Source organism: Parasteatoda tepidariorum, chromosome 3 (genome assembly GCF_982258835.1).
Source record: "Parasteatoda tepidariorum strain Cologne lab strain chromosome 3, Ptep-v5.0, whole genome shotgun sequence".
NCBI lineage: Eukaryota > Metazoa > Arthropoda > Arachnida > Araneae > Theridiidae > Parasteatoda > Parasteatoda tepidariorum.
Window position 1 is genome coordinate 71,548,258 of NC_141757.1, and position 25,586 is coordinate 71,573,843.

The window sequence follows — 25,586 nt, forward strand, 5'->3', positions numbered from 1 at the left end:
CTTCTCTGCAGAGGATCAAAATTGTGATGGCATGTCTTCGGATCATCCTCAGGGATTTTTCCCAGACCGTCGCCAATAGCCCATTGTGCAGCTCTAGTGCGATGTAAATGAACTACAACAACTACAACAACAACCTAATTTAATAAAGTAACCCTTTATTTTCAATATTTTTTAATTAGTATACTTCTGTCAAATGACACTCTGTCATCAAAAGTAAGTTAAGTACAATAAAACATCAAAAAGCGTGACTCAAAAATTCATCCTTAAATTCAAAGATAAAAATTAATAAAGTGGCTAGGTAATGGAATCAATTTTTATGATTATTTTGTTTAATATGCTTTTAAAGCAAATTTAAAGAGAAAAATTGTTTCAGAATCTGAAATTTTATCATTAATTTTTTTTTTTTAAAATTCTTTTAGGAATTTCACATCGTTTTATGGTATCAACAGATAAAATAAAATAAAAACTTCTCAATACCTTTCTTTTAGACCTGTCTAATAGTTTTCGCAATTCACCACAAGATGGCAACCACATCATTCATCACTCCTGTTGTATCTTAGAGATCATTCTCACTGTATCCAATTCACACATCTCTGGACATCCCTTTTAAACTCAATCGACTGAGAAATGGACGAAATTATGAATTATGATTTTCACACGTTAAGAAATTGCATCCGTATGAGAACTCTGATTAACCAATATACTCTGATTAGTGAAGTTTTCACAGATAGGTGTTTTTTACCAATTAAGTTCTCATTAGCGCGCGAGAAAGTTACAGGCAATGAGAATGCTTCCTGAAACTCAGAAGTATCAGTTTTAATTTAGTTTAGTTTAAGCGTAAAATGTGAGCCGAAAGAAAAGCTTCAATCAGATATTACAAAAGTTTGCATATAAGTAAAAATCTAGAAAACAAGATAAAAACATCATGTGAATAGAATCTATGTCAAATTTCTTTTATCAAAATAAATGATTTGATTATGAGGAATATTCCAACTTCATGCTGTATTGTTTGCTCTACAAGAAAATTATAAAAATAATTTTATTTATTATTTTTCTTAAATGCTATTTAAAAAATCATGAAAATGAAACTTGAAATTTCAATAATAGCAATTTTGACTTCCGTTAGTTTTACTGAATGTAAACTTCCTAATATTATAATAATGTTAATGGATGATGTAAGTATATTTTATTTTATTATCTATAACACCAGATTAGGGCCAGTTTTCTTCTATTAGATTATACTCAAAACCTTGTCGAAAAATATTCCTACTTCATTTATTTATTTTTTTATATTTTGTTTCAAAGCTTTATTTGTGTTTCGTTAATAAGCGTGGATTATTAACATCACTTTAAATAAAAACAATTACATAAATTTTTAAAATATTTTTTAGCTGATCAAACTTAAAAATTATATATTGTTTACAAATGTTCATTTTTTCTTCCTTTTCTCTGTGATTAACTCTAATTAAGTAGTAAATAATTTGTGTAACTTGATTCTTTATTAACTGTGTTAAATTTAAATATTTGTGTTGTTTTGAAACAGCTTGATTTTCACCCAATACTTTATTTATCACTTTATTAAATTTATACAAATTTTATTGCAATTTGAATTGTAAGTTATATTCAGTTAACTCAAAAAAGAGAGAAAAGGAAAAAAAAACTTTTTTGATGCCTGGTTGGATAGTGAAAACTGATTAATTCTAAAAGGTTGTTACAAAAAGGTTGTTCTAAAGGTTATATTTATTTTAAAAATAAAGTTTGTGTATCACTTGATTTTGTATAAAAATTAAACAAAGGTTGTTTTTTTTTTATTAATTTCTGTTTAACAATTTTTCAGATTAAGAGTTTATAAACTTACTTTTTTGTAGTATAATAAAAATAATTTCTGAAGACAAAGTAAATAAGTTGTAACATGTAAAAACATTAAAATTCTTAATAAATTCTTAATAAAGGAGCAATTACAATTAGAAATATTTTCTTGTGAAGTGTTCATATGTGATATGATAAGACATTTAAATCAATATTAAATATGACATTAAGATATGATAAGACATTAAAGATATTTAAAATGCTCTTAATGTATTATTCAACCATTTTTTTAAATTTATTTTATTCTCTTCATTTATTTAAAAAAAAAATGAGAGGAAGAAAATATTTAATTTGATAGTTGTTATATACTTAATATCTTCCAGGACATTTTTAGAAGTGAATATTGGTAAAAGTTTAATCCATACCAAATAAAATGTCAAAATGGTTTTAGACTAAAATGCAAACAATATTTTTCAATGAGGATTTTATTCTGCAGTTTGTGTTTAGTTATTTAATAACTGGTGTAATTTTTAGGAATATAATAAAACTTTTTTCTAAAACCTCTAATTTAAAGAAACTTTGGCCTAGGTTGTCCATTATTTCTCATATCTATTATGGAATGCTTGTAATTTTCTAGTACATAACATTTAATTGTTGAATGATACTTTTTCTGACAGTAATGTTTTTTATACAATTTAAATCTCTTTATTTTTATATAGGAATGCCTATTTGTGAAATTTTTTATTTGAGTGTATAAATAATTTCTCATTTTGAATGTCAGTATATTGATAGCTCATTATCATGACAGAGAGAATTTAAAATCTTAAATGGTTGTTTTCCTCAACTGAACTGGTCAAGCTTATTTTATTTTATTTTTTTATTTGCCGCAGAAACTGATAAAAATTTCTGAATTTTATCACCACTTTTTAATTTTCTTAAATAATCTCAATAACATTCATAGTACAGTTCATCACTATTTCACAGGAAGAAATATGTACATGAATTGTCAGGCTTAAACATTCTTTTCATTGCCAAAATTTGCAGTTTTGCTGTTTTCAAGACAAGAGCTATGCTCTTTTATTGGGGAAATCCTGGCATCGCTTTTACTCAAAATTGAAACATGTGAATAGTTTTTTTTTTTTTAATAAATAAAAAGAAAATATATATTTTTCTGTAACTAATACTACTGATATTGATACTTTTTAGATGGGATGGGGTGATCTTGGAGTTTTTGGAGAACCAAGTAAAGAGACTCCAAACTTAGATCAAATGGCTCTTGAAGGTACTGTGTTGACTGACTTTTACACAGCTAATCCTCTATGCTCTCCATGTAAGATACAGTTTTATGATCTGTCAGAATATACTTAAAGAAAATGTCTATATCACTTATTTTCTTTTTATTAAAGCCCGTGCAGCTTTGCTAACAGGGAGACTTCCTATAAGAAATGGATTCTACACAGACAATGCTCATGCTAGAAATGGTAAATAAAAATTATTAATTGCTCTTATTTATTTATTTTTTCTTTGTTTTCAGATTAATACACTGGGGAACATATTTTTATTGCATTTATTCAAGTTCTTGATCTTACCTAATTTGGATGTGGCGATTTCAAGCCTCAAATTTTGTTCGAAAAGCTAGAGATTGTTTTGAAAGCTACAGGGTTTTTTGCAAAATGGTATTTTTGTTTTATTTTATTCTTTTCTGGATGTGTAACTTAATAAAGAACGTCTCTATCTATCTATCTATATATATATATGTAGTGCTCGTTCTCGTTCTTTCTCGTAAACTCTTGAGCCGTGGCTTTTCATTAATCATTATATTGCATTTCGTAGAATTTGCAATCATATTTTAATATTTTTAATATCCTTTTCTATAAGGATGATAACATAATGAATTTTCTATACTTTTATTGAATAAAGAATAAGGAATCTATTTACAATTTATATACAATTGGAGCAAAGCTCCGAGATGCATCTTTATCCTTCCATTTCTAAAATATAAGTGTACCCTTCTTTAACATAACATATGTTCATGTCATGTGATCTATATAACCCCAGATGTTAGAACTGGCGTCTGGAAGATCTTAAGACCAGATGGAGATGAACTAATATCTCAACATAGTCTTGATTTTAATGGGAATTTGGTTTCGTTACGATTTTTTATCGCGCGGTGTGGATTCATTTTATAAATAAAGATTTCATCGTTATTCAACGGAACTTACTATATACGCGAACGCGAAGGGCTAAGTTAAGCATGTGAAAGAGAAATTTAATGTTCTCTGAAACCAGATAAGCTTATTTGCAGATAGATATAATTATTTTTGAGTTTAGTCTCAAAAGATCCTTTTAATTTTATTAAGCTAGTATTTTAGATATTACATATATATATATATATACACACGTTTTTCTGCTCCTTTGAAAATAACACTAAAAACAAAAATATATGATCTTAACTTATTGTTTCATAAACTGAAATGTATTACTGCCTTCTTCAAACCATGCCCTATGTAATATCATAAAAGTGGGAATACTTATTAGTCACACAAGTGATTTTTTTAATTTTATATATATGTATAAGCGGCGTTGAACAGCCACCCCAATTTTGGGTTTATGACTACTAATGTTCAACTCCGTAGCCTTGTAATTTTGAACCAATCCAGAAGACAAGGAAACTCCTGGATCCCCATAGGAATGATTTGTTACGGGAACATGGAGGACTTTGTGATTAAACAGATTTAACGTACATCAGTCACTATTTACTACTCGAGGAGTCTTCATCTGATGGGGATCGAACCCACGACCTTTTGGACATGGGCCTTGTGCCCTACCAACCTGGCTATTCCGACCTTGCACGAGTGAATTAAAAAAAAATATATGTTTCCTGATGCTTGAGATTTTTTTAAACAAATCTTAGATATTTTCACATTGCTGACTTTAATTCTGCAAACAGTTTCTCACAATCTACAGTTTTTATGCCATTTAATAATATAGTAAAACTAGGTTGTTGTTTTTTAAACACAAATGAATTTTTAAAAAAAATTTAGTTTGGACTATATTATTAAATTGCATAAAAACTGTAGCTTGTGAAGAGAAACTGCTTGCAGACTTAAAATCAACAATGTGAAAATATTTTGGATTTGTTAAAAAAATTCCAAGCAACAGAAAACAAACAAAAATTGTTCTTCAGTGTATTCTGTCTACTTTTTATGGATTAACAATGCATTAATGAGAATTGAGTTATCTTTCCTTTGCATGTGATTGAAAAACTTTACATTTATATTCATTATTTTAGTGATATTTTTTGTCAGTGAATAAAATGTTTAAATGTATTATACTTATATAACCAATGATATTTTTGTCTATATATATTTTTCTTTCTTGAAATTAGTTTTTTATAAGAAAAGATGCATCTAAGAAAGTTCTAGTTTTTTAAAATTAGTTACCATTTTCATTTGAAACAATTATTATTTAATTTATTGTTATTGTATTTATTGTTTTATAGCTTACACTCCACAAGAAATAATGGGTGGTATCACTTCAGAAATATTGCTTCCAGAACTGTTAAAGAAATCTGGATATTACAATAAAATTGTTGGGAAATGGTAATTTTATAATATTAACTACTACAGATAGCTTCTAATATTTATGATTATTTTTTTAATTTTGATATCATTTTTACTGCTATTTTACTTTTATAATATTAAACTCACTTTACTTTAATAATATCACTGAAAGATGTTTTTAAGAAATAACTACAGCTTTTAATATAAATTCAATGCATCCCATATATTTTATGCTAGAAAGCCTTTTAACTTCTGCGAGTTGTGCGTAAGCAATCCACAGAAACATAGATGTTTTTTTAAGAATAATTGTTAAATAAAACAAGAATTTTTTTTAAATTTTTAGAAACAAAAATCATTTAAGAATAAAATTTTAGGTAAAAGTATTTTGCCCTGTTTTCTATATTTATCTTTATTTGTTTAAAATATTTTTAGTTGTATAAGAAGTTATTATCATCAAGTATGTAGTTATAAATCTAAAATATTTTTTCACAAATTTAGCATAATGTATGACATTTTATCAATTTATCTAACCATACTATGTTTGTTAGCATTTTGTTTTGCATATTTATGTCAATTTACTTTTCAAATTGCAAAATTGCATCATATTATATTTGTCCTTATTTCTTTTAATCTATTTTTATGACAAGTTTTTAAAGTTAAATGGTTGGATTTAATGTTATTGATAAAAAGATATAGCAATTGTGTTATTTGAATTTTTTGCAAATTTTTATATTTTTATTTGAGGATTTAATAATCAAAGTTATAAAATTGATTTTTTTAATAAAGAATCAGCACATTTTATGAGTTTTTATTTATTTATTGTTTTTAATTCATCTTATCTTGCCTTGTTAGCTCTTATTTGTATATATTTTATTATGGATTTTTATAATCAAATATTTATATCCACTGTTATAATCAAATGTTTATACTTATTGTAATAATAAAATATGTAAGTTGCTTTGTTATTTTCATTTAATATATTTACAGTTGATATGTTTTTGTATAATTGTTAGATACTTTTATAATCAAATGCTATTTTATTTTATTTTATAACTGTCATTGAACAGCCAACCCAAATTTTAGTTTATGATTACCAATGTTCAACTCCATAGTCTTGTAATTTTGAACTCAATCCAGAAGTAAGGGAGCTCCTGGCTCAGTACCCTTAGAGATATTGATTTGCTATGGGAATTTGAAGACTTTGTGACCATAACATATTTAACGTGCACCAGTTTACATTCAATACACAGGGATTCTTTGGCCGGCTGGATTCGAACTCCTGTTTGTACGAAATCGACTCCATCCCCTTATCAACCAGGCTCCAATCAAATACTATATATTCATCGAGCTAAAATGTTTAATTAAAGTCATATTTTATGAATTTTAATCTTCTTATTGAATATAAAATTTATGCACATCTGTCCTTATTTCTTTCGTACATTTTTATGTCATATGACAGGCTTTTATAATCTAGTATTTATTTTCATGTAATTAATGATAAATCATAAATATTGCAGTTATTTAAAAAAAAATTAACTGTAAGTATTGTTTTCAATAAATTTATTGGGATGTAAAAATATGTAGACTTAATACAAAACTTCTATTATGAAAAAAAATCTTTAAATCAAATGAAAATAATTTAAAACTTTTAATTTATTCAGGTGGTTTAAAAAACTTTGTTAATATACATGCAGATTTGCCAACTTCTCTGGATTTTATTTGGATATTTTTTGCAATTATTTAAGGCAGTTCAGAATATATGTCTTATAATTCAATTTGATCACTAATTCAAATTTATATATAAAAGGACTGAATAACAAGCTATAGCCTTTTTATGTGATGGAAAATTTTAAAAACAACAGTTAACTAATTTTTTATTTTACTACCACTGTTCTGGAAATCTGAAACTTCCAGATCGGCATCTCTATACTTACTATTTTGTCTTAAAAAACACTAATTTTGCTTAACATAGCATAGCATTATGACGATGCTTACAAAAATTGTTATCTCTATTTAGGCACTTGGGTCATCAATTAAAATACTTGCCGCTTCAACATGGATTTCATGAATGGTTTGGTTCAGCTAATTGCCATTTCGGACCTTATGGTAAAAATACTCCCAATATACCAGTATTTGAAAATAATTCAATGGTCGGAAGGTAAGCTATATATATTTTTTATAAATGTGAAATTTTTTTCTTAAATTGCATAAAAATATATTATCTGAAAATTATTTACATATTGCTAATTATTAAAAAATTATTTTGTGACTTATAGCTGTTATATTGTAACAAAGATAAAAATTAAATTGCAATAGTATAGTGGTTGAAACACTGAGTAGTCATTGTGTAAGACCTGGGTTCTATTCCTGGTAAAGGTTTTAAATTTATCATTCTTCAGTTTGATGGTAACAACTTATCTAAAAAGTGTAGGCAGCTGACCACATTGCCACCATCATGTTGTTGGTTTTGAAATTGTGAAATGGTTAATTTTTCTGACCCCTTTGGTCAACATCTAGTTGTTGGGAGAGTGTTTTACTAAATAATAATTTTGAATAATTGTTGATGTGAATCTGAACTAAATAAAAAATCTTATGACCTAATTTCACTTTTTTTTCAGGTACTATCAGGACTTTAAAATTAATAAAGGGACTGGGGAATCGAATTTCACTAGGATACTTATTCAAGTAATGTTTTTACACTGATTATTCAATGCAATTCTGTTATAGATCCATTTTGTGTAGTAGATTTGTTTTACTTGTATCCATGGTCCATGGGTTGTCATGAAAATGTACAGATTTACGATATAATTTTTTGATGATACAATTTTTCAAATACTCTATTTTTGCTCTCACATTCTTTTCGTTGAAACACTTTTAGAATTTTTGGTTGAAATTTTCAAGAATTACGAAATAAACTTTTTTTGAATCAATAAGAAAATTGTTATAATAAAACTTTGGATAAATATATTTAAAATCTTGAATAACATTATTTAAAATTAAAAGAAGGCACGGTCCTTACTCAATAATTATATAAATAAAATTATTTGATGTATAGTAATCAATCAAATTAAAAAAAAAATCATACAAAATTGTGTAAAAAATTTTAAAAGTACTTATAAACAAAAAAAAAGGACTCTACTTTTCTTTACCTTTTATTTAAAACAGTATTTTACAGCATCTTATGTATTCCTGTACTTTGTTTTCCATTTATAACTACCTGCATTTTTGTTATTTTCTAAAAATGTGTAGATTGTAAAGAGATTGACTAGAAATTATGTATTACTTTTAATAAAAAAAATAGTAGATTAGCTTCTCTTAAGTAAAAATACAAATATATTGGATACACCTAATACCAAATATATTTAAGTGTATGCAATATAGTTTTTGTAATTTTTTGTGAATTTTTTTTAAAAAAGATGTTTTTAAAGTTTTCTATTTTGAACTTATCATTATTGTAGTCATAAAGCTTAAAAAAATTTTTAAATGCACATTTTTCCTAATTGTGATACTTGAAGCATTATTGAAAAGAGTATAGTTTAGTTTTTAAAAAATTTATATTGTTTCATATTAGGAAGCAGTAAATTTCATTAAGAAAGCTGGTACATCCTCGAAACCATTCTTTTTATATTGGACCCCAGATTCAACTCATGCTCCCTGCTATGCTTCTAAAGAGTTCTTAGGAAAGAGTAGAAGAGGAGTGTGAGTTTATGTTACTTGTTCTTTTTTTTAAGAAAAAAATCAATTTAATTGTGAAGAAATACTTTATATTTTGAAAACAGATGACTTATTTGAAACAGATTTTCTCCATAAAAGAATTTTTTTCAGTAATGAATTTTTAGCAATAAGTGATAAAAAAAAATTTTTTTTTGATTTTTTATTCCTATTCTTTGATAGAATCTAACAATACTGATGCCAAAAAATTTTTTTATCTTTTTAGCTACTTATATATTTATCTAATTTCCATTTTAGCTACCAATGTATAAATTAAATTTATGTTACTTATAATTATTAGTTGCAATAAATTATATTTATTTACTTTACAATTGATAATAAATAACAGAATTTCAGTAATTAATGGAATGCTTTAACATTTACTCTTATTTTCAAATTCATTAAATTGTTGAAAGATAAGTGTTTTTCATGCTATTATACCTTTTATTGTGATGAATTTTTATTTCTCCATTTTTTTTTCTTTTTCTTTTTAGAGAAATGCAAACACTGAACTTCTATGAAATAAAATAAAAATTATATTTCATTCAACTTTTTTTTTACTTTTATTTTTATACCATTTAAATTGTGCCTTTTCTATTCCTTAAGTATTAATTTATAGCTCATTTTTTGATACAAACAAAATAATAACCCTTTTCCCCCTGGTTTTATAAATTTTAATGCATGTATGTCTTTAAAGATATGGAGATGCAGTGCAAGAATTGGATCATGGAGTTGGTCAAATTTTGGAAACTGTCCGCAATCTTAAAATTGAGAACAATACATTTGTCTTTTTTACTTCTGATAATGGAGCAGCTTTAGTCAGTCAAGTAATGGGTAGGTAAAATGTATGCTCTTTCGTTAATTATTACTATGGCATACATTCTATAGGGTATTTTAAACTTATAATTCAGAGTCACAATAGACTGAAAGAGGGCTCAGTTTGAATCTCAGAAATAACTGGTCGATTTGTATACCCATCAGAGGTCACACTATAGTGCTGTTGTAAAATATCCTCAGTGGTAGGTCGATCCGTGGTTAGAATCCCCTCGTCTCGAAGCTATTCAATGCCGGTTATAAAATAAAATAAAACTTATAATTTATGCTGTGATTTAGTTATTAATAACAAAAAGTCATTTTTACACAAATCAGACATATTTTGTCATCATTATCATGTAACCTTCCATGTTAGAAATAACTAAATTACTTATGAATCCCGTATTTTATTTTTCCTTTTGCTTTATTGCTGATCAATAACTCATAATTCCAAACTTTTTTTTGCAAAAAGAGTTTATCGTTTCATCAAACTGCTAAATTAAGCTTTTCTAAAAATATTAATCAATCATTTGCGTAGATTTAAGCCAAACAAATTGTGGCACAAAATAATTTTAAAAATTTAAAACAGCTTGGAATAATTTGATACTTTTAAAAAGTTTTTCAAAGGAGAACTAGCTAAGGAAAAATAGCATATACAGATTTTGTGTTTTTCTTTTTTTTTTAAAAAAATACAAAAATATCTCCTCCCTTCCTTCTTAATAGATTATCATAATAGAACTGTTGTTGCAGCTTAAGACAAAGTATTTATAGATTGTACCTTCTTTTTAATTAATGTTTCATAACGTTTTTACCTTCAGATACATAACAAAACTTCGACATTTCAGCATAAAAATTGCATCTTGATATTAGAGTAAATAGAAAATTGTTTTAAAATTTTCCTAAAATATTTACTTTATATCAGAAGTATACTTAAAATAAAGTTTTTTAATGCTCCTGCTCAATTTTTATTTTCTAAGCATCACGGGTATTCAGATTTTCTATGTAAGGATGTTTACTAAAATTTGTGTGAAAGTTACATTTGCAGATTTATTACATAATTAAAATAATATATAATAATACATATGTGTATCAAGACAAAGCACATTTTTTTAACCTCTGTAGTGTTAATAAAATATTATCTCATACTTAACAACCTACTCTAAAACAGCATTTTCTATTTTATTTTGTAATACTCCTTGTTAATTCTAAGTATTTATTAAATTATTTAGCTGGTAGTAATGGTCCATTTTTATGTGGAAAGCAAACAACATTTGAAGGAGGGATGAGAGAACCAGCCATTGCTTGGTGGCCTGGTACAATTCCAGCTGGTCAGGTAAGCCATATAGAAAAGCTTTCTATTAATCCATAAAGAAAAGAACTTCTATATCAATAACTATTACATCGAATTTATCTTTATTTTCTAATATACACCTCTCAGTTATTATAGCGTACAATATCATAAACTAATTTTCATTGTTAGAGGAGAAATTTGTCTGAAATGTCCTAGCTTCAAATTGTATCAAGTGATGCTAAAAAGTTGTGATTTCTGGTTTAAAAAGACTTAAATCAGTCAAAGAACTATTAAAATTTGTTATAAAATAATAGAAAATTTTGTAAGTTTAAAAACAAGTAAATTATTTTTAGCATGAAAACAATGCATTGCTCTATAAAAAAAGATATTTAGCACAAGTAAAAAAAATATATATAATTTTTACAAAATGTTTAGATTTGAAACCCTCTTGAGTTATCAACGAATCATTATAAATTATGCACAACCTTATACACGTAAGAATACTTAAAAATGACAAAAAAAAATTGCTTTTTTATTTAGTCAGTAAAACTTTGCCCCAGTATTTAGAAGCTTTTGTATAAAATGAATTCATAAAATGATAAATTTAAAAAATTTATTGTATAAATTGACTTTCAAATATGAATATGAAAAATTTATGAACAGAATAGTATCAGGGGCTATAGCACACAAAGTTAAACTATTTTGTATTTATCATTTTTTTTATCATTGTGGTAACTGTATTAAATTTTGAAAAAATTATAATTGATTTAAAAGATACTAGTATAATAATAATTACCATAGAAATACAGTTTTTTGAGCAACTTATTACAAAATTTTTTTTTTGGCACCTAATAAATGAGATGATTATGAAAGATAACTTATCTGGTGAAAAATATTTCTTGTAAAAATTTATGTTCAAATTACACAAATTTCCTTTATTTTATCAAAATAATACAAAATTGAATTTTTTCTGTTAACTCAATTTTTTTAGGTTACAAGGCTTTTTTATTTGTTCATTCTTTTATTTATTATAAAGTAGAGCAAACATTTTTATTTGTCTTCTATTTAAAAAAATTTTTTTAATATATTTGTAGAATCACTAACAAAATGTAAAATTTATATAATTTCTATCTTTTATAGAACTTAAATCCTTTAGTATAAAAAAAGTTTCATTTTAGAGTAACCTTAGCTTTTATTAGTTTTTTATTCTTTTATTTATTTTACATTTTTGCAAAAAAAAATTATTTGGCTTTTTAAAAAATGTTTTTAGCAAATATTCATAATAATTTTTAAAAATATGTACAGAATGTAGAATTGACATTCCCTTTATTTATCTCTATGTCATAATACTTTTTGTCAATACTCTTTGTAAATACTCTTTATCATAAAGTACAAAATTTAACCTTCAAATAAATTTTTTGTCTGTTTTCATAACTTTATTGTCTGTACTGATTATTGACATAATTGAAGTCAGCCTCTCGAATTATCAAAATTACATGTTAATATGTGAAAATCTTATCTTTAAACCAAAAATAGGTCTTCTGTCTTTATTTTTTTCATTTTTTGTGTGTATACTTTAGTTTAATTTTAACATAAATAGGTATCTCATCAGGCAAGTACAGTTATGGATCTTTTTACAACATCTTTGAAAATAGCATCGTTAGACATTCCTAAAGATAGAGTGGTTGATGGAATCGATTTGATGCCAGCTTTGGCTCAAGACAAAAACAAAGAAAGGTATAACTATATTCAGTGGGAACTTGTAAGAATTGTTAAAAAAGTTTAAAAGATTTGCAATGTAAATCATTTTAATTTCAAACATTTCATTTTTAAAAAAGTTTTTCGATATAATTACTTTTAGCATTTTTCACTAACGCATAGTTTTAAAGTCATTACTAAACTTTAGCTCTCTAAATAATTAACGAAATTAGGTAGTCAATATAGTTTCTTTCTTTATTTTTTAAAAATTTAAGTTTAATATTATTTGTTAATATTTAGTAAGACCTGATTTAGAAATTTAGGGGTCCTAGCCACATTACTAATTAATAAAAAGTAACAATTGTATCATTTAATTGGGGATTAAATTAAATTCATATTTACTTTTTTTAACAAACCTTTGTGTGCAAATTTACTTTTTTAAGTAAAAAAAACAACATGTAATTCACCTACAGAAAAAATTTATTATTCAGAATTCAATACATTCAATAAATATGCCAAATAATTTAACAGTCTTTTTTTTATGATAGCTGTGAAATTATTATTTTATAAAATCTCATTTAACAATATTTAACAGTTTAAAACATTTTGTGGGTGGTAAAGTAAAGTGGGTCATACCTAGATGTTTTTTTTTTTCTTCTTTTTTTTCCAATGCCCACCTATGTTAACATCCGTCAATTCAGGCATATACAGGGCGATTTTGTTGACCTCTCTTACAGAGGCACCATATTATGTGGGCCAACGTCGCTCCCACAGTAAGGACAGATAGTACAGAGAAGGAAAGAACATCCATGCCTTGCCCGGAATTCCGACCCAGAACCTTTCTGATGCAAGGGCAGTTCCCTGCCCCCTACACAGACCGGTCGGCTTATACTAAAATATAATATTTTTTTAAAAATTCCCACATTTTTTTTTACTACACTTGGTTAGAACATGCATAAAATGAGATTCAATTATGCCTAGATGTTAAACTTAATATACAATTAAAACAAACAGTTTTACATTAAAACTAATTTTATGTCAGTTAGTAGTTATTATAAAAGTGATGTTCAAACCACACTGCTGTGTAAAGCAGTCACTAAAGATCGCCTGTGCAAAGCAATGTGAAGCTCTCTTATAATAAAATAACAAATACAGTTTATATGAGCAAATGTTGTATAGCAATATAGAGTGTTATATAGCTAGATACTGAAGGAAACATACATTATGACCTTTCAGTTTTTAAAATATCAAGAAGTTATAATACTTAAAGGCCCTTGTTCAAATCTTTTTATTAAACATTAGACTAATGCAATCATTGGTATGGTTAAAAAGACTTGTATTAAAATATTTTAATCTGTTTAAAGGAATATTTCTCTATTATTTGATTCAGTTTAATGCAGATTAATTGATAATGCGTAGGTAATATTTGATTTTAAAACAAGCTTTGTTTTTAGACCAATCTTTTATTATCGAGGAAATGAATTAATGGCTGTAAGGTATGGTTTATACAAAAGCCACTTTTGGTGTTGGACTAACTCTTATGAAGAATTCAAACAGGTATAAATGCCTAAATTGTTCCTTTTAAAATTAAAACATATTTTTAAAGCTTAGACAAGAGAGGATCTAGAAATGGCAAAAGACATACCATGATTGAGATACAGAATTATAAAAATATGAGTATATATTTATCCCACTTTTTACTGGAGAAGAAAACATTATTTTCATATTGAACTACAAATAGTCTGGATCCTAATCTAATCTCATGCACTTGTTTCATCTTTTAAAGAAAACCTATAAAATAAAATATACTAATGCTGTTATCAGTTGCTATGATATTTTAATATGTTCAAATCTTGACCCAAATCAACTTTAAATGTCTTAAAAATTCGACTTGTGCATTCATTAATTAAATTGCATTCATTTATTTTTATACAACTTAATTAATAAGTTGTTGATAAATAAAACCCGATATCTGAAGCTGCAAAACTTATATAATGCTTGTGAAGTTGTTTATATCTAATATTAAATTATCCTCAAACTGTGTTCAAAGCTAAAACTGTGTATAAAACTTTAGTGTTTTAAGTAACTGAACAAAACAAAATAATAACTGAAAAATCTAAATTTCAATAATTTTTTTGATATTTCAACAAATGTAATTTATGTTTAAAGCAGTTTGCTACTAGTATTGTGCTGATCCATAAAATTTACATAGTATTCAGCTGCCCTCAGCCTCGATAATGTTTCCTCTTCAATTATGTATATCAAATAGTGGAAAGAAAAAGATGAGTCTTGGCAGTTCATCTTAAGAAAGTGTCTTCTGTAAAAAATGTTCAGTCTTTACCCCAAAGTTATCCATTCAACCAATAAATAATGTATTGCAGAAAGGTATTGAACCTTTAAGTGAAGAACTTTTTTACGTTATGAAAACAATCGGGAAAATCCACACATAGTAAAGTGAATGCAGGAAAGTAAATGAGAAAAGTGGTGTATTCAAAATGCTCAGAAAAATGCACAAGAGAAATTTGTTATTTATGTCCAATAAATGTTTATTATCATAGGGCTAAGTTGTGCAAAACAGTTTCAAAATCACAACATAACAAATACATGTTATCAGTAAACTACTTTTGTCTAAATGTCATTATGTCTAATTGAATAAGTGTCACTTCATCTAGCTTGCTCCTTTTATCGTGAGTATTTAACAGTGTGTGCAGGTTTTATTAGATGCCCAGTGCAAACATCTTGATTAGATATTAAATGCCCTTTAAATGAGGAGTGTAATCTCTGCAATACCTTATATCATTTTAAAAAATGTCATTAAAATTATATAATTAAATTTATAAAAATCAAATCCCACATTTTATGTAAATGTAGGAGGAAATAAAAGTGTAGTGAAAATAAATTACTTTCACCAAATTAATATTCATAATATTTTTTATTTTAAACATAAAGAATATTTGTATTTTCTTAGTGTTATTTGGCTCTTTAACCAGCTTGAAATTTCTTAATTAAATTTGTTTTTTAATTATATTATTTCGTTAATAGAATTTTTTTTCCTTGATCCGAATATTTTCCTGGTAAAAAACTTAATTTTATTAACTAAATAATAGTAATATATTTAAAATTTTTGTGTCCTTAGTTTTATTAGATGTCCAAGTTTGGCTGGATGACTGGGGACATTTTCTCCTCTCTCTGCCCGTTACTCTTATTTAAATAATGCAGTTTTTATGCACTTTTGTGTTTTGTAATTTAACAAAAAACTTACGGGGAAGAAACTTTCTAGAAAAAAGATACAAATATTATTTAGAAAATTGTCTATATTGTTGAATTTTTGTGAGATTTGTAGGAAATGTTTAATTAATTGCCCAATACGGTTATATATTTACATAAAGTGAAAAAAATGTTGATACCTTCCGTCTTGCACAGATAAGTTATTTACTTTAAACACTCATACCTCATAAAATTCTGTCTGAAGTTAATATAGTTGTTGCGCTCTATTCCAAAATTCTCTGTAAACATAAAAAAAAGCACTTAAGTCAGTCTCTATAAATATAAATCACAATTTTAAGACAATATCTATGAATGTTGAACATAAGTACACTCTCTCATGAAAGTCAAAGATTGATTTCAACTTCCTGTAATACAAGATGATTAAAATTTATCTTTTTTCTTATAAATTTTTGCTGGTTTCCTAAGCAATTACACATTTTGTTTATACATAGCAAAATAGTGTGAGCAAAAGCATGTTCTTTAATTACTCAATTACAAAATACTAATTTAAAATTAATATGGTTTTCACAGTATTTCATTTTTATGTTTATATATTGTTCAGGGGATTGATTTCTGTCCTGGCATGGACTTAAAAGGTGTAACAAGTCATGAACAGCTTAATCATACTGCTCAACCAATATTATTTCATCTTGGGAGAGACCCTGGTGAAAAGTATCAAATAAGGTAATTAGTATTTAATTATTTTTCATAGCAAATATCTTGTTTTGGGAAAAAAATAGCTATTTAGGTGAAAATATTTCATACATATGCAGCTCAATATAATATATCTTTATTTAAATATATCAGAATTTATTTTCAAATGGATCAGAATTTACTTAAAGGAATATAGATTCTCATTCGGTCAAATTATGTATCAATAAAAAGTTTAATTTCTTGCTCTTATCGAACTGATAGGTTTTTAATCGCTTTCTGGTATATTTAAGTTGTTGTCCGAGAATTCTAGTGTCTCATTTACTCAAAATACTTGTTATCGAACAAGTATTTTGAGTAAATGAGCAAATCAAAACAACATACCTTTTGGCGTCATAGCTAGTATTCATTTTCTAGATAATTTTTCGAAATATGTCACAATCCTATCATGAACACTCAACTGATATACAGCACAACTGAATATAAACTTTAATGAGTTGTATGTGTACTATTTTACTGCAGTATGTTAGACTTTCAGTATGTTAGACTTAAAAAATTGATTATTTATACGATAGTTTCTTTATACAATAGACTAATTATTCTGTCAATTTATTATCTTGATAAATGATATTATATATTATCTTGTTATAAAATTAACAAAAAAATTAGATTATACTATATAAATTTTGATTTTACTCATTCAGCTTTAAAATAAAAATCCTTTTTCCCCCTTGTGGTTGCTATTAAAATAATATTTAAGTATTTAAACTTGTCTTTTTAGTTATTTTTATACTATTCCATCATTTTTTATGCTTACTCTTAATACTTCGATCATTTTTTTTTTCAAATGTCTAATTCAGATTTAAAAAATTATAGAATATTATAAACTGATATCAATTTAAATCTTTTAAAGATATTTTGAAGAAAAAAAATTTAAAAACCACATAGAAGTTTCAGAAAAAAAATGTGATTACATCATATTTTGAAACTAAATGTTTCACTTGAAATATTCCTTTTCAGTCCGAAATCAAGTGAATATAAGGCTGCTATGAATGAGATAATGAGAGAAGTTGAAATGCATAAAAAGACGATGATAAAGGGTACACCACAGTTAAATATGTGTGATCAAGCTGTAATGGTAGGTTATTTTTGACATTTTCATACAATTTTTCATTTATTAAAATTAATAATATATCGGGGCAACAAAAATCTATATAAAATCAAAATATGTGCTGAAAAATCTTTTGTAAATGCATTTTAATTGAAAAAAAAAAAATCTAATTATAAGCCTGACCTAAAAAAATTAAACATGACTACATGAACACTTATTTAAAGTATTAAATGTCACTTACAAGGTTGAAATTGTCTGTGAACTTTAAAAATTGAGAAGTATAAAAAATTTGTTTTATGAAAAAATTATACAATTATTACACTTCAAAACATCACCTTTACAAAATTAAACCTTTCATTTTCTATTCCTACAATAATACTTAGCTGATATTAAACTAAAAGAGAAATTTTAGCTTTATGCTTAATAGATATTTGATTTGTTCTTTAAAAACCCTAATTGTCACAAAAACAAAGAAAGCCTTTTCTCATGCTTTTATTTTTTTGGTTTCCCTAAATGTAATTAATTCAGGGATCTTTTTTTTTTTAAAAACTCCATGTTTAAAAACTGCATTCAATTTTTCCTTAGTTTTTATTTGCATTCTAAAATTATAAAATGTATCGAAATTTCCTTTAAAAAGAATAAATAAATAAAAAACCTAACATACTGGCAGAAGAAATATTTTATAAGGTCCTGAATTGAATGATGTAAAAACATTTTAATTTAACATACATAAACAACTAAGAAACTGAAAAAGATTTTTTGTATATAAGCATTAATATATTACCTTTCAGCATTGGTCCCCACCTGGATGTAAAATTCTTAATGATTGTTTGAAGCCTCCTGCATCAAAACCTTATAAATGTGATTGGCCTCACTAATATTGAGTTAGTATTTTTGTTTACAAACTTGTTTATATGTTTTATTTTTTAAATAAAATTTAAAAATGTGGAATTTTAGTTTCATTATAAATTGTACATATTTTGTTCATGTATAAAACTAGCATAAAAGAAAATACAGTGCAGAACCTCTTATCCGGAAATCAGAATACCAGATAACCGGAATGAAATTCGGAACCGTAAATTAATTTTCTTCCATTAAAAAAATTTTTTTTCTTGCAAGATTTTGAGCCCATTTTGTTATTTAGAGCGTACGGCATATCGAGTTGACGAAAGAACTGATTTAGAGGACGGATCAAAAGCCGTTTGTAGACGAATCTCACATAAGCACAAATAGCTTATATGTTATTAATGTTAATATAATAACATTAATAACATATATAAGCCTGTATATAATATTTATTTCATAATTTCCTTCCTTATTTAAACTTAAGTGTATTATTAACCATTTTTATTATTTCTAAAACTATTTCAAAATTATTTTTTAGTTTCGTTTTATAAACATTAAAAAACAGCATTTTGTAGCGATTCAGAAAACCGGAAAAATCAGCTATCCGGAATCGCGATGGTCCAGAACGTTCCGGATAATCGGTTCTCTACTGTACCATAATTACAAAATAGGAAATAAAAATAAAACATAAAAATGATTTTACAAGAATGTCTTTATAACAGTTAATTGATATTTACGGTTTATTTTGAAATATATGTTTTATAGGCATTTAATCCATTTCTAAAAATACTTATTTTTTAAATATTTCATTTCTTTTAAATTAAGTCTGTATGTGTATAAATATATTTCTGTATAGAACACATATATAAAGAGCATACATTTCAATTAGTATAATCTTTTCCCATTTATTGTACTCAGAGTTGCTATGATTTTACCAAAACCTGGAGAAAAAAAACTGGATTAAAAAAAACTGAGAAAACCAAAATAGGTTTTTTTTTTGAAATTGCATTTAATATATCAATTCTAGATAATAAGCTTATAATGGAATAAAACACTAACTCCATACATTGAGATATTAATATTTCCTTTACTTCTACATTCATTTGGGCTTTAAAACTTTTAATTAACCTTTTTAAAAATGTGTAATTAGAAATTGTAAATAATGTACTAAGGCCCAAAAAAATTGAGATACTACTTAACTATACAATTGAAACATGTATAACAAGATTTGTATTATTTTTTAGAATCACAATTAAATGAAATGGGAAAATTATTAATAAAAATTTTAAATACCATTTTCCCAGATCTGTGAGTCTTGTTACAAACAGTTTCAAATTATTCTTTTAAAACATAGCTAAATTAATACAGATAAATTTAATGTTGTAATGTAACAAGACTTACTCTAAAACTATATAGAATAAAAGAAAAGAAAAACCAATGTGTTGGGTTTTCTTTACAACCTTCAATTATTCAATCTTCCTTTTTACAAATTTCAATTATGCCTCCGACCAACAAACTGGGGAATTTATTTCTTCAACTATAACCTCACAAAGTTTACTCAGTTTTTATTTATAACTCACTCTTTAAATCGCTTTGGGTGAACCATATTAAACTCAGCCAAACACAGGAATATGTTTTTAAAAGTAAACTAGTAGGGTTGAAAGTCATATTTAAAAATTGAAGGACTTTTCAAGTCCATTAAACTTATTGTTTTTTCTATCTTTCCTGATTTTTGATGCCTCTCACACAAGAACTAAGCATACTGATTTAAAAATATGATTTCCTGTGCACAAATAATTAAGAATTACAAAATATTATTTTAAAATAGAGTTGGACCACTATTGAAATACAGCCTCATGTTATAGCAGGGTTTCCATGTGCACATAAAACTATTAAAAGTGGTGACTGATAAAAAGCAAAAATCGATTAAAAGATATAAAAATTACGAACTTTTTCTAGCATAACTTTTCAGTTTGCTACTGAAAGAGAATTCAAGGAATATTTTCACTTTAAATATACATGCTTTGCAATGTAAGTCATGGTGGTAATCACGATTGAATAACTAAATAAGTAAAAATGAATTAAGTTTCTATCGCTTCTGATATTTTTAGGTGTACATGGAACCCTATAATATTTTTTTTCTTTATAATTTAAAAATATATTATTCTTTTTAATAACAATTAAGCTGTGCAATTTCAGTGTTAAATATATACATTTAAATTGATATATGAAGTTATGTATCTAAAGAGCTATGAAGTTATGTATCAAAATAAGAGCAAATAACCATACATATACAAGTGGACACATGAAATCTTTATTTGGCCTCAACACACAAACATACAAAGGCTCATAAAAAATACAAAAAAGAAATGATATGCCTAGGTGAAGCCAAGTCGATAGAAATCTTGGCTACTTAGATGAAGCAGTTCTTGTGCATTCTACAAGAGTAGCTTACTTAGTAACACACAAATGCCTCAAAATGTGATGAAATTTAATACATCAAAACAAAGCTTAACTAGGGTCATATTCTCATGCAAACTCAGAGAATTTCACACACAAAGAAATGATTGCATTTAGTTATTCTAATCTACCTTATATCGTTTACAATCTTCGAAAATAGTTACAATAACTATTATGTTTTTTAAATATGTTGCAAAAAAATTTAACACACAAACTTTATTACTGACTATTTTGACTAGAAAGTGACAGTCAAGTTAATAAAGTAATACAAAGATCCGAATAAGTCCACTTTTCTATACTGAGATAATTTAAGTCTTTAACACCTACAATGCCATTTAATTTTAGAAAATCACTGCCACTGAAGATACATATTTTATCAGATACAGCAGTGATTACTAAGCAAACTTAGGACTTCTCTTTATTTTAATGAATGGTAATAAAATATATACTGTATGTAATAAAGCTTACCACTACAATTGAATTTCAACAAAATATTGACTTTAAAACAAATATTTACATTTTATAATTATATGTTGCTTTCTGATTATCTAATTTAATATATTTTTAAGATACTTAACCTAAAATTTACTACTCTGCACTTTTGTAGATTTACACTTTCAATAAGTTTTAGAAATATTTTATTTACAAAAAAATGATCACTCAAGCCAATAACAGCAGAAAAAATTTGAGTGATGCATGAATCTTAATTGTTGTATCAAATAAAATTTTTCTTTGTTTCAAAATAGATAAGAAATATTAAGTTTAAAATAAAGGCTTTTATACAAAATGTTTGGAAAAAAAACTAAAAAAAATTGCACAAGTTCATAATGCACTAATTGCATAAAGTAATTTGATAAGAAAAAAACAGTTGAATATCAAAAATGATAAAACAAAGAAATGTAATAATTACATTAATAGTCGTATTACAATGTCATTAAATAATTCACTTTAATCAATTTTTCTATTTATTTAGCAATAACTAAAATTAATTTGAATTATAATTATTAATAGTAAAAGAATATTTTTAAAGAACTCAGAATTTTTCATAATTTCAATTTCTAAAAAGCACTTAATCATCTAATAAAGAAAATAGAAAATCATTATAAATATTTCAGGAATAGCACAATATGTGTCAAGCTATTTATAAAAACAATTTTTACAAAATTTCTTAGAAAATAAGTAAATGATATGGCTTTTATCATATAAAGAAAATATTTCAGTCACATAAAAAGTATAGTTTTTATAATTGAAAAATAAAAATAAACAGGATATGTAAGCACTTTACCTTACTTTCATCAACTTTCAAAATATTATAAATGTAATAACAGATAGGCATACCACTCAAATAGGGCATTCTTAAATGCTCAATTATAATTAACTTATATTAAAAATTGTATAAAAATATGCAGCTCTTTTTTGACATCAAGTCACAATTAACTTTAAATAAACTAGTGTTCCCTTAGAGAAAAACTTGCATCTTAAAATAATTTGGAATAGTTTTCATACTTCTAAAAAAAATTTAACTACACCATTAAAAATTATTGTTAAAAAAGTGAAAAGAAAAAAAACATAAACTAACAATATATACACTGAATGTTAAGTTTCTGTTGATATTAGGAGCATGCAATTATAGTAGAATATTCAGTTTGATTTTAAAAAAAATTTGATTGTTCGTTATTTAGATAATTATTTCAATTTAACAGTTCTTAATTAAGAAGTTAACAGTGAGGCATATTCATTTCAAGTACTAACTTTATGTATTCTAAATGCAATGATATAAAACCTTAGAATTTTTGCACTGCCTCAAAATAATAAAAAAAATTATTGCAAGAAAGGATTACATATCATAGATAGGTTATGGAAAACAAACAGAACTTTCTTGACGTATGCAGATATATTACACTACTTCAACATGTAATTTAAACACTGGAACAGAATATAATAGAAATATTTTGATTTATATATGAAGTTGAAAATATAAAAATGTGCGAAAACTAATTTAAAATAAAAAGTTAAATTTGAAAGTGATGCTGAACTATTAAAAAATGAAATTTAGTTTATTTCTTTACTTGAAAGGTTAGTAAGATTTATCTTAACTTATTTTTAGAACTTTTTGTTTTCAAGAAAAAGCTGAAAAAAGAAAGTATTAAAAATGCCCGTCATACAGAATTTTAAAAATTTCTAGAGTGACAAGGGTGGATGGAATATAGAGCTTTATGGTACATGAGGCAAACTTAGCTATAGCCTGCTAACAGAAACAGTATAATGCTCTAAGTGATCTGATCAAGAGTTATATAGATTGCCTAGAATGATTAGGTCGAAGATTATGATTATAAGATTACATCAAATGCAAGAAACAGTATAATGCACTAGGTAATCTAATTAGAGTCTTATAAGATTACCTAGAATGATTAAGTTAAAGATAACGATTATAAGATAACATCAAATGCAAAAAGCAAAAAAGAAAAATTCACTCTAACTTAGGGTTATGGAACATGTGTTTAATAAAAGCAAACTCTGAAAAGTGGGATTTGACAAGTATTCTACTTAATAACCTTTGTTGCAATTAGTTACCTCAAATAAAATGATTTTTAAAAAAAGTAAACTTTTTTATTATAGCAAAAAATATTAAATTATAACACAGTTAAGATTAACGTTATTTTAAAATTTGATACCTCAAATTTGCTCTGTAATGAAAAAATTATTAAATTAGTTACACAACCAAGCTGAATATTCTATGTATTTGTTTACTCAAACCACCATTCAATGCATGTCTATACAGATCCACTATAAGATTAAATTTAAGATTAATATTTATTATTTTTCTAATTAATATTTAATTTCAGATTTAATTTCATTTTTTTTTTAAATTATTTTGTAAAACTATGTCACTTATAACATTTAAAAGTATATAAAGTAAAAAAATAAATAACATGTAATAGTAACAATTACATAAAGTAAATAAACGAGTAATGTAAATAAATGAGTATATAAAGTAATAAAAAAAATAATAACATATAATAGTAACAATTACATAAAGTAAATAAATAAATAACAGATAATTATAAGAAATACATAAAGTAAAAAAATAAATAAAAATATTTCAAAGTTTAATACTGCAAAAGCACATTTAAAATAATGTGATGAGTTCATTAATATCATTTCTGTGATTTTCAATATCTGTTTCTCAATATTAAAATAACTTAAAAAAATAGGTAATAAAATATAATTTAAAAATATTTAATAAAATGACTAGATTTTCCTTCAACTCTTGCTATCTTTCAAAATCACATGGAATGAACCAAACATTAAAAACAAATAAGCATTACAAATATTTGTCTCCAAAAAACAATATGAAACTTTTAAAATGCAATAATTCTGTGTCATTGTATAAATTGAAAATAGTTTGAACTACAAAATGTTAACTATTGATAATGTAAAGTTTGAAAAATATGAATATATGGCACAGTTTACCGCAATATTCTGGAAGGAAAAAAAATTAAACAATCTTTAGTCAAAGTTTATTTTATTAATAACTATAAAAATAGTTACAGTAAAAACCGTCTTAATTATCTTTAAATGTAGATGGATAAGCACCATCTCTCTGTTATGACTGGTATTATTAGAGTTTATTTCATTTGAAGCAGGAATGCCAACCTATAAAAGTTCCTGATCCATACAAAATATGATTGTTCATCATAAAGTACTGATCATTCATTCCATATTTAAATGTATAAAAGAAAAATGTAAGAAATTATCAAGATTCTGCCTCGATATCATTATTTAAAAGTATTTCTTACTATTGAAAAAATAAAAAATTTACAAATTTTTATAAAATATTCCATTTGGGATCTTTTTCCCCCCCTTGTAATCAACTCTTTAATCACAAAAATTTGATTGAGCATTTATTAATTCGTATAATGGAACATCATTAGGTCTATATTTATATTTTAAGTCAGCTTACCTTGCCAGATGTAACCATCTACATTATGTAAGACGGTTATTTTAGGACATGAAATATTATATAATTCTTATTTGCATAATTCTTATTTGCTAATTTTAAAATTGATCTACAATTAAATTGAAGCACAAAAGAAAAACATGGTTACCATTGACCTGACATCTTTAGCGAAGATAAAAATTGTTGATAGGTCACAAAGCCATTTGCCTAGTAGTTTGTTAAAATGAGAAATAATTTCTACATGTTAATGGTTTTAGTTTTCTGAATATTTGCTTACTGACTTCAGATTTTTTGTTCTTTAAACAAAACAAAATACTTTAGTCTATCAACAACGTGATAAAAAGTGAAAATGCATGTTCTTAATGTTCGAAATGAATGAATTACCAAATTATTTATTACCCAAAA

The 25,586-nt window shown here is 25.4% G+C and overlaps 1 protein-coding gene across 1 annotated transcript; it reads left to right on the forward strand.

The window, feature by feature from the left end:
- Positions 1–803: 803 nt before the first annotated feature.
- LOC107451534 (N-acetylgalactosamine-6-sulfatase) lies at positions 804–18,865 on the forward strand. Its single transcript, XM_087159521.1, has 14 exons — positions 804–1,175; positions 3,016–3,139; positions 3,216–3,290; positions 5,312–5,411; positions 7,390–7,530; positions 7,991–8,057; positions 8,944–9,071; positions 9,781–9,917; positions 11,126–11,229; positions 12,788–12,924; positions 14,340–14,442; positions 16,715–16,836; positions 17,824–17,941; positions 18,706–18,865. Exons 1-14 carry the CDS (start codon positions 1,077–1,079, stop codon positions 18,790–18,792), a joined length of 1,542 nt encoding a protein of 513 aa, XP_087015647.1. The 5' UTR covers positions 804–1,076; the 3' UTR covers positions 18,793–18,865.
- The last annotated feature ends 6,721 nt before the right edge of the window (positions 18,866–25,586 follow it).

What these genes read in the sequence shown, in the direction of transcription:
- LOC107451534 (XM_087159521.1), top strand. Translation starts at nt 1,077, where the DNA reads ATGAAAATGAAACTTGAAATTTCAATAATAGCAATTTTGACTTCCGTT. An exon ending in TAATCCTCTATGCTCTCCAT is followed by an intron (nt 3,140 to 3,215) that starts GTAAGATACAGT and finishes TTTTTATTAAAG; the next exon opens with CCCGTGCAGCTTTGCTAACA. An exon ending in AATAAAATTGTTGGGAAATG is followed by an intron (nt 5,412 to 7,389) that starts GTAATTTTATAA and finishes ATCTCTATTTAG; the next exon opens with GCACTTGGGTCATCAATTAA.